General features: G+C 33.0%; 10 protein-coding genes across 10 annotated transcripts; 7 read left to right on the top strand and 3 right to left on the bottom strand.

Annotated features, from left to right (window-relative positions):
* Window positions 1–472: 472 nt before the first annotated feature.
* Window positions 473–1,491, top strand: idhB (isocitrate dehydrogenase NAD+; the record flags this gene model as incomplete). The annotated part of the gene is made up of 2 exons (XM_020577959.1): window positions 473–517; window positions 934–1,491. 2 exons carry the CDS (start codon window positions 473–475, stop codon window positions 1,489–1,491), a joined length of 603 nt encoding a protein of 200 aa, XP_020432407.1.
* Window positions 1,492–1,581: 90 nt separating this feature from the next.
* On the top strand, window positions 1,582–2,061 carry PPL_07114 (isocitrate dehydrogenase NAD+; the record flags this gene model as incomplete). The annotated part of the gene is made up of 1 exon (XM_020577958.1): window positions 1,582–2,061. One exon carries the CDS (start codon window positions 1,582–1,584, stop codon window positions 2,059–2,061), a length of 480 nt encoding a protein of 159 aa, XP_020432406.1.
* Window positions 2,062–2,991: 930 nt separating this feature from the next.
* PPL_07113 (elongin-C) lies at window positions 2,992–3,582 on the top strand (the record flags this gene model as incomplete). The annotated part of the gene is made up of 2 exons (XM_020577957.1): window positions 2,992–3,124; window positions 3,386–3,582. The coding sequence occupies 2 exons, from the start codon at window positions 2,992–2,994 to the stop codon at window positions 3,580–3,582; spliced, it is 330 nt and encodes a 109-aa protein (XP_020432405.1).
* A 203-nt stretch (window positions 3,583–3,785) lies between these two features.
* Window positions 3,786–7,157, bottom strand: kynu (kynureninase; the record flags this gene model as incomplete). Its single annotated transcript, XM_020577956.1, has 5 exons — window positions 3,786–4,658; window positions 4,741–5,201; window positions 5,476–5,517; window positions 6,437–6,499; window positions 7,130–7,157. The coding sequence occupies 5 exons, from the start codon at window positions 7,155–7,157 to the stop codon at window positions 3,786–3,788; spliced, it is 1,467 nt and encodes a 488-aa protein (XP_020432404.1).
* A 425-nt stretch (window positions 7,158–7,582) lies between these two features.
* On the top strand, window positions 7,583–11,940 carry PPL_07111 (timeless family protein; the record flags this gene model as incomplete). The annotated part of the gene is made up of 3 exons (XM_020577955.1): window positions 7,583–7,835; window positions 7,941–8,262; window positions 8,337–11,940. The coding sequence occupies 3 exons, from the start codon at window positions 7,583–7,585 to the stop codon at window positions 11,938–11,940; spliced, it is 4,179 nt and encodes a 1,392-aa protein (XP_020432403.1).
* Window positions 11,941–12,114: 174 nt separating this feature from the next.
* On the top strand, window positions 12,115–14,024 carry dnpep (M18 family aminopeptidase; the record flags this gene model as incomplete). The annotated part of the gene is made up of 3 exons (XM_020577954.1): window positions 12,115–12,591; window positions 12,731–13,790; window positions 13,840–14,024. The coding sequence occupies 3 exons, from the start codon at window positions 12,115–12,117 to the stop codon at window positions 14,022–14,024; spliced, it is 1,722 nt and encodes a 573-aa protein (XP_020432402.1).
* A 1,061-nt stretch (window positions 14,025–15,085) lies between these two features.
* Window positions 15,086–15,870, top strand: PPL_07109 (NADPH-dependent FMN reductase; the record flags this gene model as incomplete). The annotated part of the gene is made up of 2 exons (XM_020577953.1): window positions 15,086–15,458; window positions 15,545–15,870. The coding sequence occupies 2 exons, from the start codon at window positions 15,086–15,088 to the stop codon at window positions 15,868–15,870; spliced, it is 699 nt and encodes a 232-aa protein (XP_020432401.1).
* A 124-nt stretch (window positions 15,871–15,994) lies between these two features.
* On the bottom strand, window positions 15,995–16,731 carry pfdn6 (prefoldin beta-like domain containing protein; the record flags this gene model as incomplete). The annotated part of the gene is made up of 4 exons (XM_020577952.1): window positions 15,995–16,084; window positions 16,177–16,237; window positions 16,314–16,509; window positions 16,647–16,731. The coding sequence occupies 4 exons, from the start codon at window positions 16,729–16,731 to the stop codon at window positions 15,995–15,997; spliced, it is 432 nt and encodes a 143-aa protein (XP_020432400.1).
* A 464-nt stretch (window positions 16,732–17,195) lies between these two features.
* Window positions 17,196–18,176, bottom strand: PPL_07107 (Yae1 family protein; the record flags this gene model as incomplete). The annotated part of the gene is made up of 2 exons (XM_020577951.1): window positions 17,196–17,975; window positions 18,069–18,176. The coding sequence occupies 2 exons, from the start codon at window positions 18,174–18,176 to the stop codon at window positions 17,196–17,198; spliced, it is 888 nt and encodes a 295-aa protein (XP_020432399.1).
* Window positions 18,177–18,395: 219 nt separating this feature from the next.
* On the top strand, window positions 18,396–21,664 carry PPL_07106 (uncharacterized protein; the record flags this gene model as incomplete). Its single annotated transcript, XM_020577950.1, has 5 exons — window positions 18,396–18,454; window positions 18,533–18,626; window positions 18,774–20,423; window positions 20,497–20,916; window positions 21,053–21,664. 5 exons carry the CDS (start codon window positions 18,396–18,398, stop codon window positions 21,662–21,664), a joined length of 2,835 nt encoding a protein of 944 aa, XP_020432398.1.
* Window positions 21,665–21,730: the final 66 nt, after the last annotated feature.

Raw genomic sequence — 21,730 nt, 5'->3', positions numbered from 1 at the left:
TATATTATATATCTTATAAATTATCTATATCTCTAGTGAATATTAATTTTAGCACATTACTGTAAACATTTAAAAAACAAACGATAAATGAAATTATTTATTATTATTATTATTATTAATAAATAATTCTTTCTTTCTTTGGTCAGCGCTTTTGTATTTGTTGAGTTGAATCAATTCCGTAGTCATACAATATAAATAACCGTTAGGTATTTAATTAAATTCAATTTAAATTTGATAGTTGGATTATTATTGTTCGTTAGTGATAATGCATAATCATTATGGTGAAGCAGAGCAACATCATTGATCGTTTTATTTGTTTTTTTTTTTCTATTTTCGTTTTTTTTTTTTTTTCAATTTTTTGTTTTTTTTTTGATTCCGCTTTTCATAACATGATGTTTTTACATTATTGGCTCAACCAACCAAATTATTTATTTTGTGATATTAGTATTATAATATAGATATATACAGAAACATGTTGTCTCGTGTCTCTTCACTCCAAAGAATTGCTTCAAGCAATGTACGTAATCATAATACAAAATATCAAGTTATACTTTTTTTTTTTTTAGTTTATTAAAAAATAGATACATGATCAAATGAAAAAGCAAATGATTAAAGACATAACACAACACCTCTAAAAATTATTTAAAAACACTAAGAGCAATGGAATTAGATATGAATAGTTTAGATTTTAGAATTTGTTCATCGATTTAGATTCATTTGGCTCAGATTTAGATTGATATATCACGTGTAAAAAAAACAAAATAGAAAGGAAAATGTTTGACAAAAAAAAAAAAAAAGATATAAATAAGCTAGATTAGATTAAGAAAAGAATATATAATAATGATATTAGTATAATAACAACTGATAATATAATATTAATAATAATAATGATGATACATATAATGTATATATTTTTATATTCATTTTTTTTAGGTCGGATCAATCAGAAACTATTTGGGATATACTTCAGGTACTGAACGTAGAAAGGTTACAGTAATTCCAGGAGATGGTATTGGTCCAGAGATTACCTCGTCGGTTATGGGAGTTTTCCAAGCCGCCAAGGTTCCAATCGATTGGGAGGTATTCGACGTCAGTGGTGGACAACCAATCTCACAAGAGTTGGTCGCCTCGATCTCACGTAACAAGGTTGCCTTGAAGGGACCACTCTACACCGCTGTTCTAAGTGGATCGCAATCACGTAACATGGAGTTGCGTAAGGCACTCGATTTATACGCACACGTCATTCCATGCAAGAAGATTCCAGGTATTACTGTTCGTCACTCTGACGTACCAGTCGACTTGGTCGTCATTCGTGAGAACACACAAGGTGAATACAGTGGACTCGAACAAACTTTGGTTCCAGGTGTCGTTCAATCACTCAAAATCATCACAAAGGAGGCATCCACTCGTATTGCCCGTTATGCTTTCGAATATGCCAAGGCACAAGGAAGAAAGAAGGTTACTTGTATCCACAAAGCAAACATTCAGTAAGTAAACAAATATAGAGATGGAGAATGAATGATGTGAAAAGTTGATTTTATTAATACCGCATTTTGTACTTTACTCTGCACACACAGAAAAATGACAGACGGTTTGTTCTTGGAGACATGCAAACAAGTCGCCAAAGAGTATCCAGAGATCACTTTCGATTCAATGATTATCGATAATTGTTGTATGCAATTGGTTATGAAACCAGAGCAATTCGATGTTATGGTTACACCAAATCTCTATGGTAATTTGGTTACCAATGTTGGTGCCGCCTTGATTGGTGGTCCAGGTTTGGCTGCTGGTGCCAACGTCGGTGAGAGAGCTGCCATCTTTGAGATGGGTGCTCACCACGTCGCCGCTGACATTGCCGGTCAAGACAAGGCCAACCCAACCGGTCTTCTCTTTGCCTCTGCAATGATGTTGAAACACATGAACCTCGACGACTACGCCTTGAAGGTCGAGAACGCCGTAAAGAAGGTCATCGCTGGCCGTCAAGTCTTAACCACCGATATGGGTGGAAATGCCACCACCAAAGAGTTCACTCGTGCAGTCATCGACGAAATCGATAATTAAATGCATAATTTTTGAAAATAATAATAATAATTAAAATAATTTGTTTAAACTTAGTATACATTATTTTTTTCGTGATTCCTCTTATGATTATAGGTTTCTTGTATGGTTTACGACGATAAACAATTCAATTAAACTATTGGTTAATGAAAAGAATGTAAAGCATTGAAGAAGAAAATGAAACTATCAAAAAACAATAATAGTTGTAAGAAAAATAAAACAAATAAATCAGAAACATTAAGAGAGAGTGAGAGTGAAATTTAAATTCAAAATAAAAGTTATAATTGAAAACAAATTAAAAAATTTTAAGTTTAATATTATTATTTTTTTATTTAAAGAATATTTTAATGAGATAACCATGGTGTTCTTTCGATTAATAGATCAGATCAATTTTGTAAAACCCTGAATAAATTAGAAATAAGATAATGTTAGTAAACTTTGTTTAAATAAATAGGTAAATGATAAGAGTGAAAGTATATTTGTTATAGAGTCAGGTGCAACATGTGATAAACATGGTTTTGAATTTTCATACAAGGTGTTCAATGGGTTTTTCATCATAGAAGAAAGTAAGAAAAAGAGATAGAATGATAGTCATATATATTGATCACTTACTTATTATTGTTGCTTATGTTGGAAATGAAACAGAAAAGACGAAAATCATCATGGTCTTTCAAAATTTTCCAACATAAGAATAATCAAAAAAAGCAGAAAATTGAAAAAAAAGTTAGAAAAATCCATGAGTAACGTCACCCTATTTACCTAGAATTTTTGTTTTTATTCACAATCTTTTTTTTTGTATTATTTTTATTTAATTAAACATCATCTTTTTTTATAATATATCAATATCTAAAAATTTATTATTGTTATTATTATCAACAACCTACTACACTTTGTAAATTAAATTTAACAACAACACAACAATAACAATAAATAATGACTGATAACAATGACTCAGATTTCCAATCTGATATCTTAAGATTATACTCTTCTACTGGACACGAGTTTGTACTCTCTAGAAAGATGTCATACGTATCCGGTACCATTAAATCTATGTTGGGTGGTGGAGGTATGTATAATATGTATAATGTTGTTTAGCTATGATGTTACAATCAATCTATTCTGTAATATTTCATGTTCTATTTGTTTATTTGTGAATGCATGAATGAAGAGATTTCTTTGTTGATTTAATGAATAGTTGTATATAGAAAACAGAAACAGATAGATAAATAGATAGATTGTAAACTCTTAACAACAATACAACAACAGGTACAGAGTTTGAACCAAATTTCTAATTACAATTTAACTTTAACAAACTTTTTATTTATAGATAACTCAAGTTTTATGGAAGATCAAAATTCAGAGATTAGATTCAGAGAGATTTCAACACCAGTATTGGAGAAAGTCATTCAATACTTTTATTTCAAGAATAAATATACCAACAGTACAACCGATCTTCCAGAGTTTCCAATTAACGACAAGATTGTAGTAGATCTTTTATTGTGTGCTCACTTTTTGGATACATAAATTAATAAATGATATCTATTTAACAATCATCATCAAACAACAACAACAACAACAAATTTGTACAATCAAATAAAATATAAAACATTACTTTAAAAATGTTAATTAGTGATCTTTATCTTTTTTTTTTTTTTGCAAATTTAATTAATACAACATATATGATTATCTATTTATTTTTTTGATGGTTATTGTTATCTTAATGTATTCTATTCGCTCAATGATTTGATTAAAATGTTTACGAAATTCTTTACGTCTGTGAAACTGGTGTAGAGTGGTGCTGGTGAGACACGGATTACGTTTGGATCTCTGACGTCACAAACAACACCGGCGTTGAGGAGTGACACTTTGAGTTTCGCTGCTGAAACCTTACCTCCAATGTGTAGTGAGAGTTGTGCTCCACGTTGAGTTGGATCTCTTGGTGTGATAATCGAGAAACTGTGGTCACCCTTGATGCTCAACAGCAGTGTCTCGAGGTACGATGTCAACAACAACGATTTGGCACGCAACGCTGCGATGCTAGCACCGTTGGTGATGGCAAGCGATGCTCTCAGCGATGTGCAATCGGCAACCGATGGATTGGAACAACGGAATCCGAGAGCACCTTCTTCAGCCTCAAAGATTGTCTCCTTTTTGAAACGGTTGGCCAACTTGTTGCCGAACCAACCGAGTAGACGCTTGTCGGTGTGCGAGTCAAACTCACGAGTGTGACGCTCGTGTACAAATAAACCACCGATGCAACCTGGACCGGAGTTCAAGTACTTGTAGGAACACCAACACGCGAAATCGACATTCCAATCGTGGAGTTGCAGCTCGACGTTACCGGCGGCATGTGCCAAATCCCAACCTACGACAGCACCCAACGATTGTGCGAATGCAGTGATCTCTTTCATATCGAAAAGTTGTCCAGTGAAGAATTGTACACCACCGATCATCACCATAGCAATCGATTCACCATGCTCTGAAAGGATACTCTTGATTCTATCGGTGGAGATTGTAAATTCATTTGCGAGTGGTTCCAATTTAATCAATGAAGTATCTGGATTGAATCCATTGTGTCTAATTTGTGATTCTGCAATATACTAATATAAATATAAGTTGGTTGGTTATGTGAATGGATTAGAAATGTGTTATTGAAATTGAAGTTGAAGTTGAACTACTTACTAAATCAGATGGGAATGCACCGGCTTCAATTACGATCTTGTGACGTTGTTGAGTTGGTTTATAAAAGTTTGACATCATCACGTGTAGATTTACAGAGAGTGTGTTCATTGGACAGACTTCCGATGGTTTGGCACCAACGACCTGTGCGAGTGACTCTTGAATCTCCTCATCGATCGAAATCCATGGGTGTTCACCCTTGTGGTGTCCTTCGACAGCGTATCTCTGCCAATCGTTAAGATAACCCTCCAACTCTGATCTGATAGCCTTTGGCTGCAATCCCAAACTGTTACCAGTCATATAGATCACTGGTGATTCATTCTTTTTCTGTTCATCGCACTTGCAGACATCCTTTACCATTGGGAAATGAAATTTCTCTTTAAATGACTTTAGAGTGTCTTGATTGTCCAATTTCTGTGCAAAGTCTTCATCTTCGATTTTGATACCCAATCTATTGGCTTCGTCTAATTAATTTAAAAATTTGATTGATTAGATATTGATTTTGATTGTTTTTTATTTTTGTCAAAAAAAAAAGATATAGATAATATTATATCTAAATTGATCGATCGGAGTAGTTTATTACCTTGAATCGGATTTGAGAAAGTCATTTTTACTTCTAAATATATATTTTGATTTACAATACTAAAGTATTACAAGTGCACAACAAACAAACTAACAGTATATAATGATATAGTTTTAATATATATCAGTAGTGAAAGAATGAATGATTTGATATACAACGATAGATATCTGAAGAAGAAATTTCCTTTGCTTCATTGACTTATTAAAAATATGAAAAAATCAATAAAAAAAAAATCAAAAATAATAAAATTAAAATGAAAGTTTTTTTTTTTCCACAAACATGTTCTATGATCATGATAGAATCTTTTAAAATTTCAACCTTTGATTTTTTTTTTTTTTTACTTCAATTAGAGAGATCAGTCAATTTTTTAACATTATAAATCGATAACTAATAATCTCATTACAAAGGCTTGGATATGGTTTGTCAAGTATTTATTTAGTTGACCACCTTTATAATCTTTATAAAATCTCAAACATTTAAAAATTCGAATCAAAAAAACAAAAAAAAAAAGCTTGTAGAATCCTAATCCCAATTCGAAGAACCTTCTTTGTTTTGTCGGTTTTAACATTTCCGAATAGATTTATGTAGTATTAGCACCAACAATTGTTCTTTATTATTACCTACTCACAATATTATCAATAATAATGATAACCTTTTAGCATGTTTTTTTTTCCGCTTCTTCACACATTTTTGTTTAGATAAACAGTTCATCATACTCGGTAACTTTGATAGATATCTTATTATAATATAGAGTTACTGAGTAGAATAAATAATGTGTGAATAATTTATTCAAGATTTTACAAGAAATGATTGATATATATTTTTTATTGTATCATCGTGATCAATCGATATATATGCAGCAATACATCAAATTATACCATGATATTACACCTCGTGATCATTTGTCAGATGTGGAGTGGTGTTTGTGGTGTGATTTTGTATTATTTTCATTGGTAGTGATAAATAACAATATTGATGGTTGTTATCATGTTCACCTGTATCTTTCTATCGTTTCGATTGGTTTTTAGTGACTAGATTAACATGATTTGATAGATAATTTAATCGATTAATGGATAGAATAATAAAAAGAAAAAAACCAAAGCAATTGGTTGTTACTACTACAAATATCAGATAAACAATGGAATATCTTTGCAATTAAAATATTCAAATAGACTTTAACTTTAAAAATGAATTAACCGTATTATAATAGCAAACAATCATAGTATTATAGTGGAGTTTAAATTAAAATAGTAGCTAGATAAAATAGTTGAGTAACAAAAGTACTACTTAATATTTTTTCTAATTATAATTTATCTAGATCGTTCTTTAAGAATCAACTATTATTTACAGCATAGATTTTAAATTGGTCTCATTACTTACTAAATGTTATACAGTGAGTGAAAGATACAACTTTTTATTCAAAATCTATAATATAATTCTAATTCTATTTAAATATAGAGAGTATTCATAATTTATATCGACAGTCTGATATGATTGATTCCAACTATGGACTACAAATATGCCAAATAAAAGACAGAAAGATGGAAAACAAAATTGGTCAAAGCAATAATAAGGTTAGCAGGAATATATTCTCACCGAATGCAGAATGGTGGGAATAAATAAATAGTTCAATCATACTAAGCCGAATATTAATAAAGAATTGTAAATAAAACTATAGTTTTAAAAATATCTAAAAATTCCTTTTTTTAAAGATATATTAGATATTCCTTAAATTTAAATGATAATTGAATGGTATCATAAAAATACTATACTATTTCCTTAAACAAATAAATTTAAATAACAGAATACATATAGCTATTGATTTTAAATATTCCATTATAAAGTTGTTGTCAACTTTATATATTTTCTTCTTGATGATTAAACTTTTACAACAACTTGGTTCGAAGTGTTCAATTTCCGAAAACTGATGATCATCGGTTTGACTAAATTAATGATATAAAGCCAATTATATATAAGTTATTGTCATTCTTAATCTTGAAATGTTGATCTGTCTTTAAAAAATCAAAACAAATGAATTTATTTTTTTTTAAATTTTGGCGCGCGATCAACTTTTCACAACAGAGCAGATAATATTATAAGGATTATTTTATAGCATATAGGTTTATTATTAATCTTATAAATAATGTTATATTAAATTATTATTATTATATTGTTTTTATATTAAATTAAGAAATAGATAGAATATTGAATTTTGCATAATAAACTATATAGTAATAATAATATATAAGGTGTTCGATCATTATGGATGAACAAAATCTTATAAATATAGTGGAGGAGTTGGGTCAATTCGAAACAAACTCCGACAAGAAAAAGGTGTTTGTTAAGGGTGAAGAGTGTCTTGCTGCTCTAAGTGAACTGTTTCGTCAACTAAAGAGAGATGACGAGCAATATAGAGATGTATTCATCACAATCGGCAGTTGGAGTATCATATCAAAGAAGTTGATACCTCTTGCTTTACATTATCCTGATGATACTATTTTAATTATAAATATATGTATGTAGTAACTATGATGTACCATACCGATAGTAATAATAATAATAACAAACTAAAATGCTAACATGTCATGTCTAACCAATCAATCAACATTAACTTGATCAGTGAAAATTATGGTAAAGTTTACACTTCCAATCAATAGGGATTCACAGAACATAGCAAAACAAAAGGAGATTCTATGTGATTTCAAAGAGTCGTTTATCAATAAGGAGTTCATTGCTCTATTACTCTCGTTGCTTAGAGATCCAATTGGACGACTCTACTCAGAGTCACGTTCTAATTCACCGCAATCAAAGACTGACTGTGCACTCATCGAACTCGTGCTCTCGTTAATTAGAAACATCGTAAAGATACCAGATCCAGATGCTTCCAATGCCAAAGAACATCAATTCTTCATGCAAGAAGAATTCATTATATTACTTTATAAGTATGTCGTTTTGTTATAGTTTAAATACTCAACAAATATTAACATATTCTTATTCATAATTTTATATTATAAAGAGAGAAATTCTTAGAGTTATTCTTAACATTATCACAGACAATGAAGGAAAACAAGCTGTTTAGTTCAAATCCATTGTTTTCTTTGTTGCTATTGGAGATATTCTCAGAGATACTTGGACGTGAGAATCCACAGAATGTTTGGTTGGCACCGATTGATCTTGAAATCACTCAAGACACTACATCTCAACAACAACTACTACAACAACAACAAAAGAAACAACAACAACAGTCAGTCGATCCACTTGCACAATTGAGAATGAAAGAAAACAATTTGAAAAAGTTGAATAATGCAAATAGAGGATCGTCTTCTGCTTCGAGATTCCGTGGTACTTTTACTCAGATTGCCAGTGCTGTGTCGGGTGGCTCGAGAATCTATAATAACGCTTTGCCATCTGCCGATGGTGCCACAGAGATAAGACAGCTAACCAGCCAACCACTGACACTATCGAATCTGTCAAAGAGTGTCGATGCCAATACAACGTTGCTACACGGAAAGAAGAAGGGAATGACCTCCAGACCTCAATCTCACTCCTCACAGTATCTACTAGGAATTCTCCGTGAATGGGCAACTCAATTCCTCGATGGTTGTTACAATGTGCTCATGGAGATCGTTGTCTACGAACTCTCTCGTTCGGAATCATCGATTCTCGAGTCGGATCGTTTCAACTTTTTATCTTTCACCTACTTCTTTACATCATTCGCCTTGACCATGTTACAAAGTAGAAATCGTGATATTGCCAATAACAACAACAATAATAATAATAATACAACTGAAAGTGATGGTCAATCATCACTGGATAATATTATACTTGGATGTGTTGCATCTACTCTCTCATTGAATACATTCAATTTTATATTTGAATGTATAGAGCTGTACATGGGACACACCAATATACGCAAGGTTGATTATGTTCCGCTGGAGAATACTGTTTCTACGCTTTGCTCGATGGTTTCGATCCTCTCGTACATGGCGTCGTCCGACCAGCAGGAGATAGTCAACATGTCAAGAAAGATGCAACAGAAGATCTATTTCAATAGGGAGGTGTTCCTTTCCGGTGTTGTTAAACTCATGAGACGTTACGATGCCAGAGTCCATTCCAATGCCATGTTGCTTGACATCACCAATTTGGCATACACCACCATCCATATGCTCGACCAATTCTGCAAGTTGCAAGATAGCAATGCTATATCCATCAAGAAGAAATCAAAGATGTCCGCTACAAGAGTTCATGTTGATAAGGAGGATGGTGATGATGACGACAACGAAGGTGAAGCTGGTGACAAAGACAACAATGAAGACAATGAAGACAACAGTGACAAAGACTATGAAGATGAACTGGAGAGAGACAATGAGAAACAACAAGAGTTGGCTACTAAATCAATGAGTATCGAAAGTTTCATCTCTGACTTTGCTCATCCCGACATTATCAACAATCTGTGTAATCTGCTCGGCAAGTGGATCTCAAATTCACAGACCACCAACTTCCAATTGGTGTCGCTGGTGAAGCGATTCATTTCGATTGGACTTGAAGGTTGTTTTTATAGATTATCGATATTCTATATGTTCAATAGTTTCTTGAATGATCCAATCATCTCCAGAGATAAGAATGCTACCGAACTGCTAGAGATCATCAGTCAAATACTAGAGCGATACTTTAAGAAGGCAGAGAACAGCAATCTACTATACCTCAAGCTACTCACACCCAAGTCTGTCAACTCCATTATCGCAATGGATTTGGATGATAAGCTTGCTGACATTGAATCCGATCCTCTTGGTGACAGTGGTGAATACCAGCAAGACAAGATACCTACCAAGTCTAGGCTGACAAAGAAACAGAGACAAGCAGAAGAAGATAAGAATGAAACTTATTTGGATAGTGATGAGGATGATGCTATGATTAAGAGATCCAGTAAGATCGATGAGGAAGAAGAAGAGAAGAAGAAAGAAGAAGAAGAGGAGGGTGTCGATAACTATTCATCTGACGACGAGATTTCTCTTGGCGATAAGGTTGTCACTCTAGAGGAGAAGGCAGATCAGAAGCGTATCACCAAGTACATCAAGATCATCACAAAGAAATCGAATGGAGATGCAATACTGATGTGGGTAAAGGATAACCTGATAAGTGCAATGTCATTACGTGAGAGAGAAGCTTCACAACTCAAAGGCAAATTCACAATGCATACCTTCAAAACATCGATTGTCGAGAAAGATTATTGTTCATCAAAGACAGTTAAGAAGTTATTCAAACTTTTCAAATTAGAGGTGTCAAAGAAAGGTGAATTCACCATTCCAGAGAGCAAACTGTATAATCACTCATATCTATCGTTCCTACACAAACAAATCGAAAAAGTAGAACTATCGGTTTTAGATAAGGAACAAAATAGAAGTAAACATAAAGTAGATGAAGAAAAAGAGGAAGAAGAACAAGAGGAAGACAAAGAAGAAGAAAAAGAAGAAGAAAAAGAAGAAGAAAAAGAAGTAGAGAAGGAGGATCAAGAGGAAGAAGAACAAGAGGAAGAGGAGCAAGAGGAAAAAGAGTTATCAAAGAAATCAAATATTAATAGTAAGAATAATGAGAAGAAGTCAACAAAGAAATCAAACACAAGTGAGGATGAATCTGATGCAATGGATGTAGATAATGTGGTTGTTAATATAAAAGAAACAGCTAGTAATGATGTAGAGGAAGAGAATAAAGAAGAAGATAATGAGGAAAGTGAAGAGGAACCCAAGCGTGTGACAAGATCAGTAATAAGTAATAAGAATAAAAAGAAAAGTAAACAGTTGGAAGTTAAGAGCAATAAGAGTAAGCAAACTAAAGAAACTAAATCGAGGAACAACAAGAAACAAGCTAAAGAGATAAAGAAAAAGAAGAAAGATAGCTCAAGTGAAGAAGAGGAAGAAGAAGAAGAAGAAGAAGAGAAAGAAGTTAAGGAAAAGAAATCATCGAAACAAAATAATACTAAGAAGACACCACCACCACCAACAAAGAATAATAATAGAGAGAAAGAAAGCTCTGAGGAGGAAGAAGAAGAAGAAGAAGAAAAAGAGATTAGCAAGAATAGTAAAGATAGTTCAGATGAGGAAATTGTTAGAGTAAAGAGAGTTGTCAATTCAAAGAAGATGAAACAGATGGAGAAAAAGAAACAAACTGTCGAAAAGAAGAAAAAGAAGAAACAAGATAGTTCAGACGACGATGATTCAGACTCCAACTCAAAGAATAAGAATAAACGACAAAAAGCTGTTGTCGATAGCAGTGAAGAAGAGTCATCCGATGGTGAACCAGCAGTTGCTAGCAAGAAGCAATCAAAGTCCACCAAAGAGACAAAAGTAAACTCCAAAAACAATGTAAATAATAGTAAAGAGAAAGACAACGATAGTGATTCGGAATCAGAGGAAGATAAAGACAAAGACAACAGTGTTTTAGTAAAGAGAAAGTTTGATAACACTGCAATCAAGAAGTTTGATATTAAACGTATCAAGCAAGCTGTAGAAGTTTCAAAGACTAAAAGAAAACAACAACAAGAAGAAGAAGAAGATGATGATGATGAAGAGAATAGTGATAAAAAACAACAATCACAGAAACCAGAATCTATCAGTTATTAATATAATAAAAATTAATTTAAAATAATAATAATATTAATGATATTAACATTATTTTGATCATCAAATTTCACCCCACTTTTTTGTTTTTCGAAAACACAAACCATTCACTGATCACCGAATTAATAATCAGTTTAAAAAACTTTAATTATTTCATTTTTTTTTTTTTTGATATAGATGTTCAATAGTAGTAAGAGAATACTTTGTAATTCTATCTATTCTTCTTTTTTATCAAAACCAACTTCATTCATTAGTAAATCAATAAATACTAGATTATTTATTGGTATCAATAGCAGTAATAGCAGTAGTTTAGTCAGATCTAATCGAAATCATTACTTTACGAGTACTAATAGTCAAATTAAATTATCATCAGAACAATCTAAAACAACAACTACTACTACAACAACAACAGTAACACTAGAACAATTATATAAGAAAATGGATCCATTCATTCCACACGCCAACAAATTCATTAACTTTATTGATAACTCACCATCACCTTACCACGCTGTTGCGGTGCTTGCCGACGTCTTGAAGCAAAAGGGTTATGTACAACTCTCTGAAAAGACAAAATGGGATCTGAAACCCAATGGAAAATACTTTTTCATTCGTAATCAATCTTGTTTATCCGCATTCTGTGTTGGTGGTCGTTTTGTAAGTAAACTAAACTGAATAGATCAAAAAAGGGAGAAAGAGTGAGAGTGAGAGTGAAATTTGTGTATGAATTATTGATAATAAAGATAAATCAATTTAGTTTTATTATTAAACTAATCAATAATAATTAAATAATAAGGTTGCTGGTAATGGATTTGCAATTACAGCTGCTCATACTGACAGTCCAAATTTGAAAGTAAGACCAATTTCCAAGGTTGAATCCGTTGGATATTTACAGGTTGGTTGTGAAACCTATGGTGGTGGACTTTGGTATACTTGGTTCGATCGTGATTTGACTTTGGCTGGTCGTGTCATTGTCAAGGTCGGTGAGAACAACTATGAATCCAAGTTGGTTCACATCAAGCGTGCTCTCCTCCGTATCCCATCGTTGGCCATCCATTTAGATCGTTCGGTCAACACCGACGGTTTCAAGATGAACACTCAACGTCACCTCGTACCAATAATCGCCAGTCAACTCAACTCTAAACTCGTTGGATTGGACGAGAACGTCGACAACACCAAACACCACCCACTCTTGCTTGACATTCTCTCGAAGGAGTTACACTGTGCCGTCGGTGATATCGTTAATTTCGACTTGTCCGTATGTGACACTCAGCCAGGAACCATCGGTGGTGCTCTCTCAGAGTATATCCACTCGCCACGTCTCGACAATCTCTGTATGTCGTACTGCTCGATCGAAGCGCTCTTGAATATCTCTGATGAGCATCTCAAGAACGAGGAATCTGTTCTTTCTGCAGTGCTCTTTGACAATGAAGAGGTTGGATCTACATCGCCACAGGGTGCCTGTGCTCCATTGATTGTTGACACTGTCGACCGTATCAACCAATGTTTTGCCTCGCCATCCGACAACCTGACAGTGCTCTCTGACATCTCCATGAGAAAGTCATTCTTGATCTCTGCGGACATGGCTCATGCCGTCCATCCAAACTACGCCGACATGCACGAACCACTCCATCGTCCACAGATGAACAAGGGTCCAGTCATCAAGTACAACGCCAACCTGCGCTACGCAACAGACAGCACCTCTGCCTTTTACATTCTCGAGCTCGCCAAGCGTAACGGTGTTCCAGTGCAAGAGTTCCTTGTCAAGAACGACTCGGCATGCGGTAGCACCATCGGTCCAATCATCTCTGGTAGCTACGGTATCAAGACTGTCGACATTGGTAATCCACAACTCAGTATGCACAGCATCAGAGAAACATGTGGTGTTGCCGATATCACATACAGTACCACCTTGCTCCAAAGATTCTATGAACAATACACTCAATTGGAAAAATCAATTCACGTCGACAACATGTAAAATCTTATCATCATCATCATCATCATCATTATTCTATTCGATTCATCCAATAAAATCAATCGACCAACCAACACTGTCATTCAACTGCAGTTTTAAAAGTAAGCAAAGCTAAGCTAATAAAGCAATTATCATTATTCTTCAACTGAAATTTTATTAAGCTTTATTTGGAGGAAAGACAAGGCTAGATTTTTTCGATTTAAATCAAATCATCAAAAAAAAAATAAAACAAACTTTGATTTGATTGCATTATAAGCTATCCTTTAACAATTTAGTAAAGCTTTGAAACTGCCGATTATTGCTATTAACAAATTTAGATGTCTTGTGAAAAACAAACAAAAGAAGAAGCGTTCCATACAAAATCGAAAGTTTTTGATTTATTTTAGAAAAAAAAAATTGATCTACCGTTGTATGTCCATTTTGGGAAAAAGAATCTATTGTCACAAGTCGCTTTTTGGTGAAATCTACAGATCTAAATAAAAAAAATTACAAAAACAATAAATTTAAAAAGAGGGAAAGTTCGTCACCCTTTAAATAGTGGGTATAAAACCATGGTTTTTTTGTAAATTTTTGAAAAAAATATGTGCCGTTTTTTTTTTCAGTTTGAGAGCCACATCTCATTAATTTCTTTCAATTTAAATTACACCTGGATTGAGGTGCAGGTGGAACAAAATTTGACTTTTTTATATATATCTATCTGTGTCATTGTAATAATACTTAAGTTTGAGGTTTCATATACCCATCCTCCTCTTTTTCCACAAACATAATTCAAAACACTAAAAAAAAAACAATACATAGACTTACCCTCAAACACAATACACACATTTCATACAACCACAGATCAATCAGAGGACTTCTTCACACTAAAAATAATTCACTTAATTAATATAATAGAATATAATATAATAATTTAATTATAAAACAACAACACAAGATCCTCAATCATAAGTTAAACATATCAAACAAAATAGAAATAATATTTTAGTTATTTTTAGCATCGTGAAAATTTCTTTTTACAAAAAGATACATTGAATTTAAATCTAAACTATCATCATAGTAGTTAGATTACTATTGTTACATTCTTTAATTATTATTTATTATTTATTTATTTATTTTATTTTATTTTTATTTTTTTATAAAAAAGTTTATTTTATTTAATATAATATATATATATTTATGGATGTTGTTACAACACAAAGTAAACATAAGATTGGTGTGATTGTATCAGGTGCCAGAGACACCAGAATTGGAAATTCAATTACCGAATGGATTCTTAGGACTGTGCCGAAATCAGATTTTATAGAGTATAGCGTGATCGATTTGAAGACATGGAATACAAGTGCTCCAACGCCAATGTTTGAATTTACCGCCAGCACTGCTCATAGCAATACCACGAAAATCAATGAAGCGACTACCAGTCGATGGAGTCGAGAGGTTGCAGAGAAATCCGGTTTTATTTTCATTACACCAGAGTATAACTATGGTTATCCTCCATCAATCAAAAATTGTTTAGATCATGTACGTCAAGAATGGAATGGTAAACCTGCAGGTATGTATTCAATCGATCAATCGGTCAACGTATTTTTATACGAAAATAATCTAACATTCATCTTATTTTCTTTCTTACTATTATAGTATTAATATCATATGGTTTTAGTGGAGGAGCAAGTGCTGCATCCCATTTGAAACCAGTGTTGGTAGACTCACTGCTAATGAAGATATTAGATATACAGCCACAACTCGTTATAAACTATGATATTCTAGACAAAACAACTGGACAATTCTTTGATATCAATGGATGCTTCAAACAATATGAACCTATTATTTGTAAATCTATATTTGAATTATATAATCTTTTAAACACTAATAATAGTGATATTGATAGTAATAATAATAATAATAACAATTGTAATAATAATAGTAGTGATAGTAGTAATACTACACCTATTCAATTCTTTTAAAACAAACAAACCGAACCTAATCGAACAAAACATTTAAATAAAATGAATGACCTAACCTACCGACAAACCCAAACATTAAATTATTTATCTTTATATGTTTTATTTTATTATTATATTATTATTATTATTGTTGTTGTTGTTGTTGTTGCTGTTGTTGTTGTTGTTGTTGAACTTGAGCAGCAATTGTCTTTATCTTGTTTTGTAATTCAAAAATCTGAATGAAAAGGTATAATAGTAATTATTATAGTTAATAATCATTGATTCTAGTAATCTTAATTTTAATAATATAAAATATCTATATCAAACCTTATTTCTTTGATCAAGTGCTTTCTTTTCTGTATCTTTATAGTTTGTTTCTACTTGTTTCCTGTTGTTTTAATTGATTAATTGATTGGTTAGTGGTTAGATTACCTTTTTAAAAAGCAAATCTAAAGAAGACATACAAATTCTTTGTAATTAGATCTAAACGAGCAGCAATAGTTGTTTCAGCTTCTGTTTTTGATTGTTTAAATAATACAGGACCTATCAACTTGTAGATATTAGCTTCACTATCCAACAAATCAAATTCTTTCTTTACAAGTTCATTCTCATTTTGTTGTGTCAATAATGTTGTTCTAGCTTGTGCTATCTTTTGTAATTCTATTGTTTTAATAATAATAATAATAATAATAATAATAAATAACAACAACAATAATAGATAATATGTTAATACTCTTCTCAAACTATAACGAAATAATACATAATGTATTCTCCTATGAACATATATATATATATACCTTTTTCATGAGTTTGAAACTCTTCTCTTGCTTTAATGATTTGTTCTTGTATAGCTTGAACTTGTGCTTGTACTTGTGCTGACATTATCGATCAATCTATCTATTATTCTGTTAAATAAGAATAACTAACAATGTAATTAATATTAAAAAATAAAAAAAGATAATGTTCAAAAAATAAAATAAAAAAATGAAGAGATCATTTTTTTCGTCGTCGACTTGTTGTTTGCAAAATTATTTGTTTATTTATTGTTTGTTTGATTATTTTTAAATTATTGATAAGATTTGTTAAGAATTGTTAAGGAACGAACATCTTTAAATGTTTACGGTGGATCATATAGATAGGTGAGAATCATGACCATTTCTAAGATTGACAATGCTAGCAGTTCTTTTACGTTACTGATAGTTTGTTGCTTTTCATAGGAGTGCACCACCACCGGTGGTGGTGTTTCATGACCAACGATCGTCTTTTGGATGTAGATGATTGGTATCGATGTTGTTGATACTACTACTACTACTGTTGTTACTACAACTACTTTTAGAACGTTCGGGTTAATTTTGGGTATTGATAACTCTAAACTGTTTCTCTACGCAGCTGGAGATGATGGCATTACCATCCAATCCAAATCGATTGAATATCTCTTTGCATTCTCCACATAGCTTATTAAACAACTCTTTATCCTCTTCAATGTGGATGATTGGTGCAGATGTTGATGTCAATGTTGTTGTCTTTATTGTTGTTGTTGTTGATTCCTCTTCCTCCGATTTCTTACAACAACCACCGTCATCTCCACGACCACCACAACAACCACTATTGTCGCCATCAACATCGCTATTACATGATTCTTCTTCTGCTTCTTGTTGTTGTTGTGATTTACAATTCGATGATTGTTTGTTGTTACTTCCACCACAACAACCACTATCATCACCATCTTCACAACAACTACTACTACTACTACTCTTACAACAGGAATCTACTTTGTTGCTTGTAATGGTTGCCTTTGATAGGTGTGCCGATAGATCTGATTCAGTTGTATCAGTATGACTATAGTTGTTGAATTTCACTTTTAACATATCTATGGTAGGTGGTGAGCAATGTAGGTTCAATATTGCTTTGAGTCTTGATTGCATATCCTCCAACGATGTGATGAGTTTCGATTGCTCTTCACTGACCATTGATTTGTTATGATGATAGAACACATCGAGGGAGCTGATGGCACCGATGAGCAATGACCACTTGTAGGCAATCTCTGACGATTCTTTCAAACCTTCATTAAATCCACGTTGTAATGTTTGATTCTTTCCATCTTCAAGACCATCTTGATATCCAATCTATAAATTTAAATAAATAAATAAATAATAAATAGTTTATTAATAAAAAAAATTCTATTTATTCAATTATAAAGATATATAAGACAAACTTACAGGAAATATATTATTTTGAGATCTTATGGCATCATTACTAAACATATTTATATCATGATCGTCATCACCATAGAAATCATCAAAATCATTATTATTACTACTACTCATTCTCTTATGTTATCTATATTCTATTCTATATTTGATCGGTTGATTATCAAATCTGATCTATTTTTTAACAATTTAAAGATTTTTGAAGAGAAAAATGACGACAAAAAAAAATTGTATAAAATTTTATTTATTTTTGTTTGGTGTTTTCAAAAAAATAAATTAAAAACTTAAGTGGTGGATTAATGAAAATTATTATCACTATTTTTATTTATATAAAGGATGGAGGATTGGAGAGTAACTATTAAAGATTTTGAGCGTCAAGAGTTGGTGCAGAGATTGTATGTATAATAATAGTATTAATAAGTATATATATAGCAATTCTAATGTTTTACTAATGTTTGAATTGTTACAAATAGGATGCATTTGTTAAAGCATGAAAAAGATGATGGAAATCTATTTGAAAGAGCTAACAATCTAGAGAAAAAGATTTTTGATATGAAACATGATTCTGTAATTATATATATATATGTTTTTATTAGACAGGTAGTAATTACATTTTAGACTAACTATCAAGATGTACAATAAATATTGTTTAGAAAGAGAAATATATTCAATCGATAGCCAAGCTGGTGATGGCTCTTGAAACAAAACAGAAAGCAGAGACAGCAACAGCAGCAACAACCACAACCAATGCAAGCTCAACAGCCGCAACAACAACAGACTTTACAACAACAGCAACCTATGCAACAGCAACAGCCAATGCAGCAACAACAGCAACAACCTATGCAGCAGCAGCCTATACAACAACAACAACAACAACAACAACAACAACCTATGCAGCAGCAACAACAACCTATGCAACAGCAACAACAACCAATGCAACAACAACAGTTTCAAACACAACAGCAACCAAATGGACATATGAATATGCAACAACAACCAATGCAACAACAACAACAACAACAACCACAACAGCAACCAAATGGACATATGAATATACAACAACAGCAACAACAACCTCATCCACCAAATTTAAAACAACAACCCCAAATGCAACATCATCCTGTAAATTCTAATTTTCAAAATCAATACAACCAAAATATGCTACCTCAACAACAAATACAAAATACCAATTTTAATCCACAGCAACAACAACAACAACAGCAACAACAACAACAGCAGCAGCAGCAGCAGCAGCAGCAGCAACAGCAACATGTACCTGTTGGAAATGCTGGAGCAGCAACTGTGACCACACAAAGTCCACATCTTTTTAATGGTCCTGCAGGTCAGTCTCAACAGCAACAACAACAACAACCACAACAGCAACAAAGAGTAATGACACAACCAGGTCAGTCACCAATGATGAACTTACAACAACCAGGACAACAAGGACAACCACATACACAACCACAACCACAACAACAACAAATTTCAATAGCTATACTAAATAAACTTGCAACGACCAATCCACAACTTCAACAACTTCTTGCACTCTACCAGCAAAAGAGTATGAGAAACAACGAGATTGACAAGAACCCTGCGTTCCAAAGCGAATCAGAACAACTTAAATCGGAAATGCAGGGAATATATATACAGATTCATCAGACCGCTAAACAACAGATTATTGCACAACAACAAGCCCATGCCCAGGCACAAGCACAAGGACAACAACAGCAGCAACAACAACAACAACAACATCCAAATCAACAACCACAACAGCAATTACAAACCCAACCGAACCAACAATCAACAATGAACATGCAACAACACCCACAACAACAACCACTTCCTTCTGCTAACATGCCACCTCTTCCCACTGGAAAGATCGCCGCCAAACAACAAGCGACACAACCAAACAATACCATTCCGAATGCAGGAGTAATCGGAGGTGCTGCAGTACAGCCACCCGCTCTCAACAGAGGAAACCAACCTCCACCTAACCCATTCCAACCGGGTGCACCATCGCCATTAGTAGCATCGTCAGCGAAATTCAGTGCCAATACACCACCACCACCACCACCTCAAGTACATCCACAACACCAACAAAACCAACAACCATCACCACACCTTCCAAGCAAACCAACAATGCCCGATCAGAAATATTGGGACTCCATCAAGAAGCTCAAGTCAATCATCCCAACTGTCGAACCCATCATACAAAACGTCGACTCATCCAATCCACAGATGGCAAACAACAAGAAGCGACTTCTCGATCTCATCAACCTAGTCAAGCAAACCAATGAAACACCTCTTATTAAATATGAAGATCTTGAAAATGGTGAGAAAATGTTGACAACCATCTATCATGTAAGTTGTTTTTAAATAGCTTTTAAAATAGTAATTAATTAATTAATAATCAATCATTTTATTGTTATAATAGAATTTACAAAATGAAGAACAACATATGAAAACCTTTATTAATTCACTTAATGGAACATCAAACGATACATTGTTGTCCATTGAAAAGGATATTCTCTCAACTTTTGAACGATCAAAGAGATTCATTTCCAATTCCTATTTGGATAGGGCCGGTGGAGTTACATCGAGAACTCATATACTATGGTTCAAGAATCCAATTCTTCATAATCCATTCACAGACGCACCACCTAGCAGAGATATCACACCAAAGCGTAAATCATATTTAAAGGAACTGGCAGATTCTGAACTTTACAAAAAGCAAAGAACCTCCAACGATCCACACGAAAAGAAAAAGTTATTTATCAATGAACTAAAGAATGATTTAATTAAGAAATCAAAATTAGATAATACACTATTACCTGCTGTATTAATAGATAATGATGTAAGAAACTATATTCTTTTTATACTAATATTGGAAACTAACTAAATATATTTATATCTGAAACCTTTTTGTTTAGACAATTGTTGTTTCTGAATTATATAGTAATCATTCACAGAATTTATATATTCATTTCCAGAGTTCTGAAGTATCATCACTGTGGAAAGGATCTAAATCGAATCCACCGCTTTTCATTCAAAATACTCCATCCATTCAGATCTCAACGGATGCAGAACTCTATTTGGTACAACCACTCTGTAATTGGCAGTGGGAGAATGCCGACTCGATTCTCTCTTACTACAAGCGATCGTTGGTGCGTGGCGATCGTATCAAACAGGAAATTCAGTCTGCAGTTCAACGCAATCTCTACACGATCGAGACGATACTCGACGAAAAAGATTCTACTCTCAGACTTCATTTTACTTTCAATGAGGAGTCCAATAGACCACCGGTAACTCTGATCGTGGAGGTGCCAGATGCCTACCCAAGTCAACCCGCCCAATTCAAATTCCCACTGGAATACGAAATTTCACCGTTCCTCAAGAACATTCAGAAATCAATGTTGAGTGAACTCTCAAAGCTACAACAAAAAGCACAACAAAGTAGTCCTTCACCAACAACCTCGTCTACATCGTCATCATCCAACGTCAACAAGGAAAAGATTGAACAATCCGAATCACATGGAAATATCACTGATATATTAGATATTTTTGAAGAGTCAATCAATAATTTAATAGATGTCTCTTTTTAATGTTATTATGAAAATTCACACTTGGTAACGAATCATAACCGTTAATAATATAAACAAAATGTAGAC

The sequence above is a fragment of the Heterostelium album genome (assembly GCF_000004825.1).
Source record: "Heterostelium album PN500 unplaced genomic scaffold PPL_scaffold6, whole genome shotgun sequence".
Lineage (NCBI taxonomy): Eukaryota > Evosea > Eumycetozoa > Acytosteliales > Acytosteliaceae > Heterostelium > Heterostelium album.
Note: the sequence above shows the minus strand (reverse complement) of the source record. Positions and strands in the feature narration are given on the sequence as shown.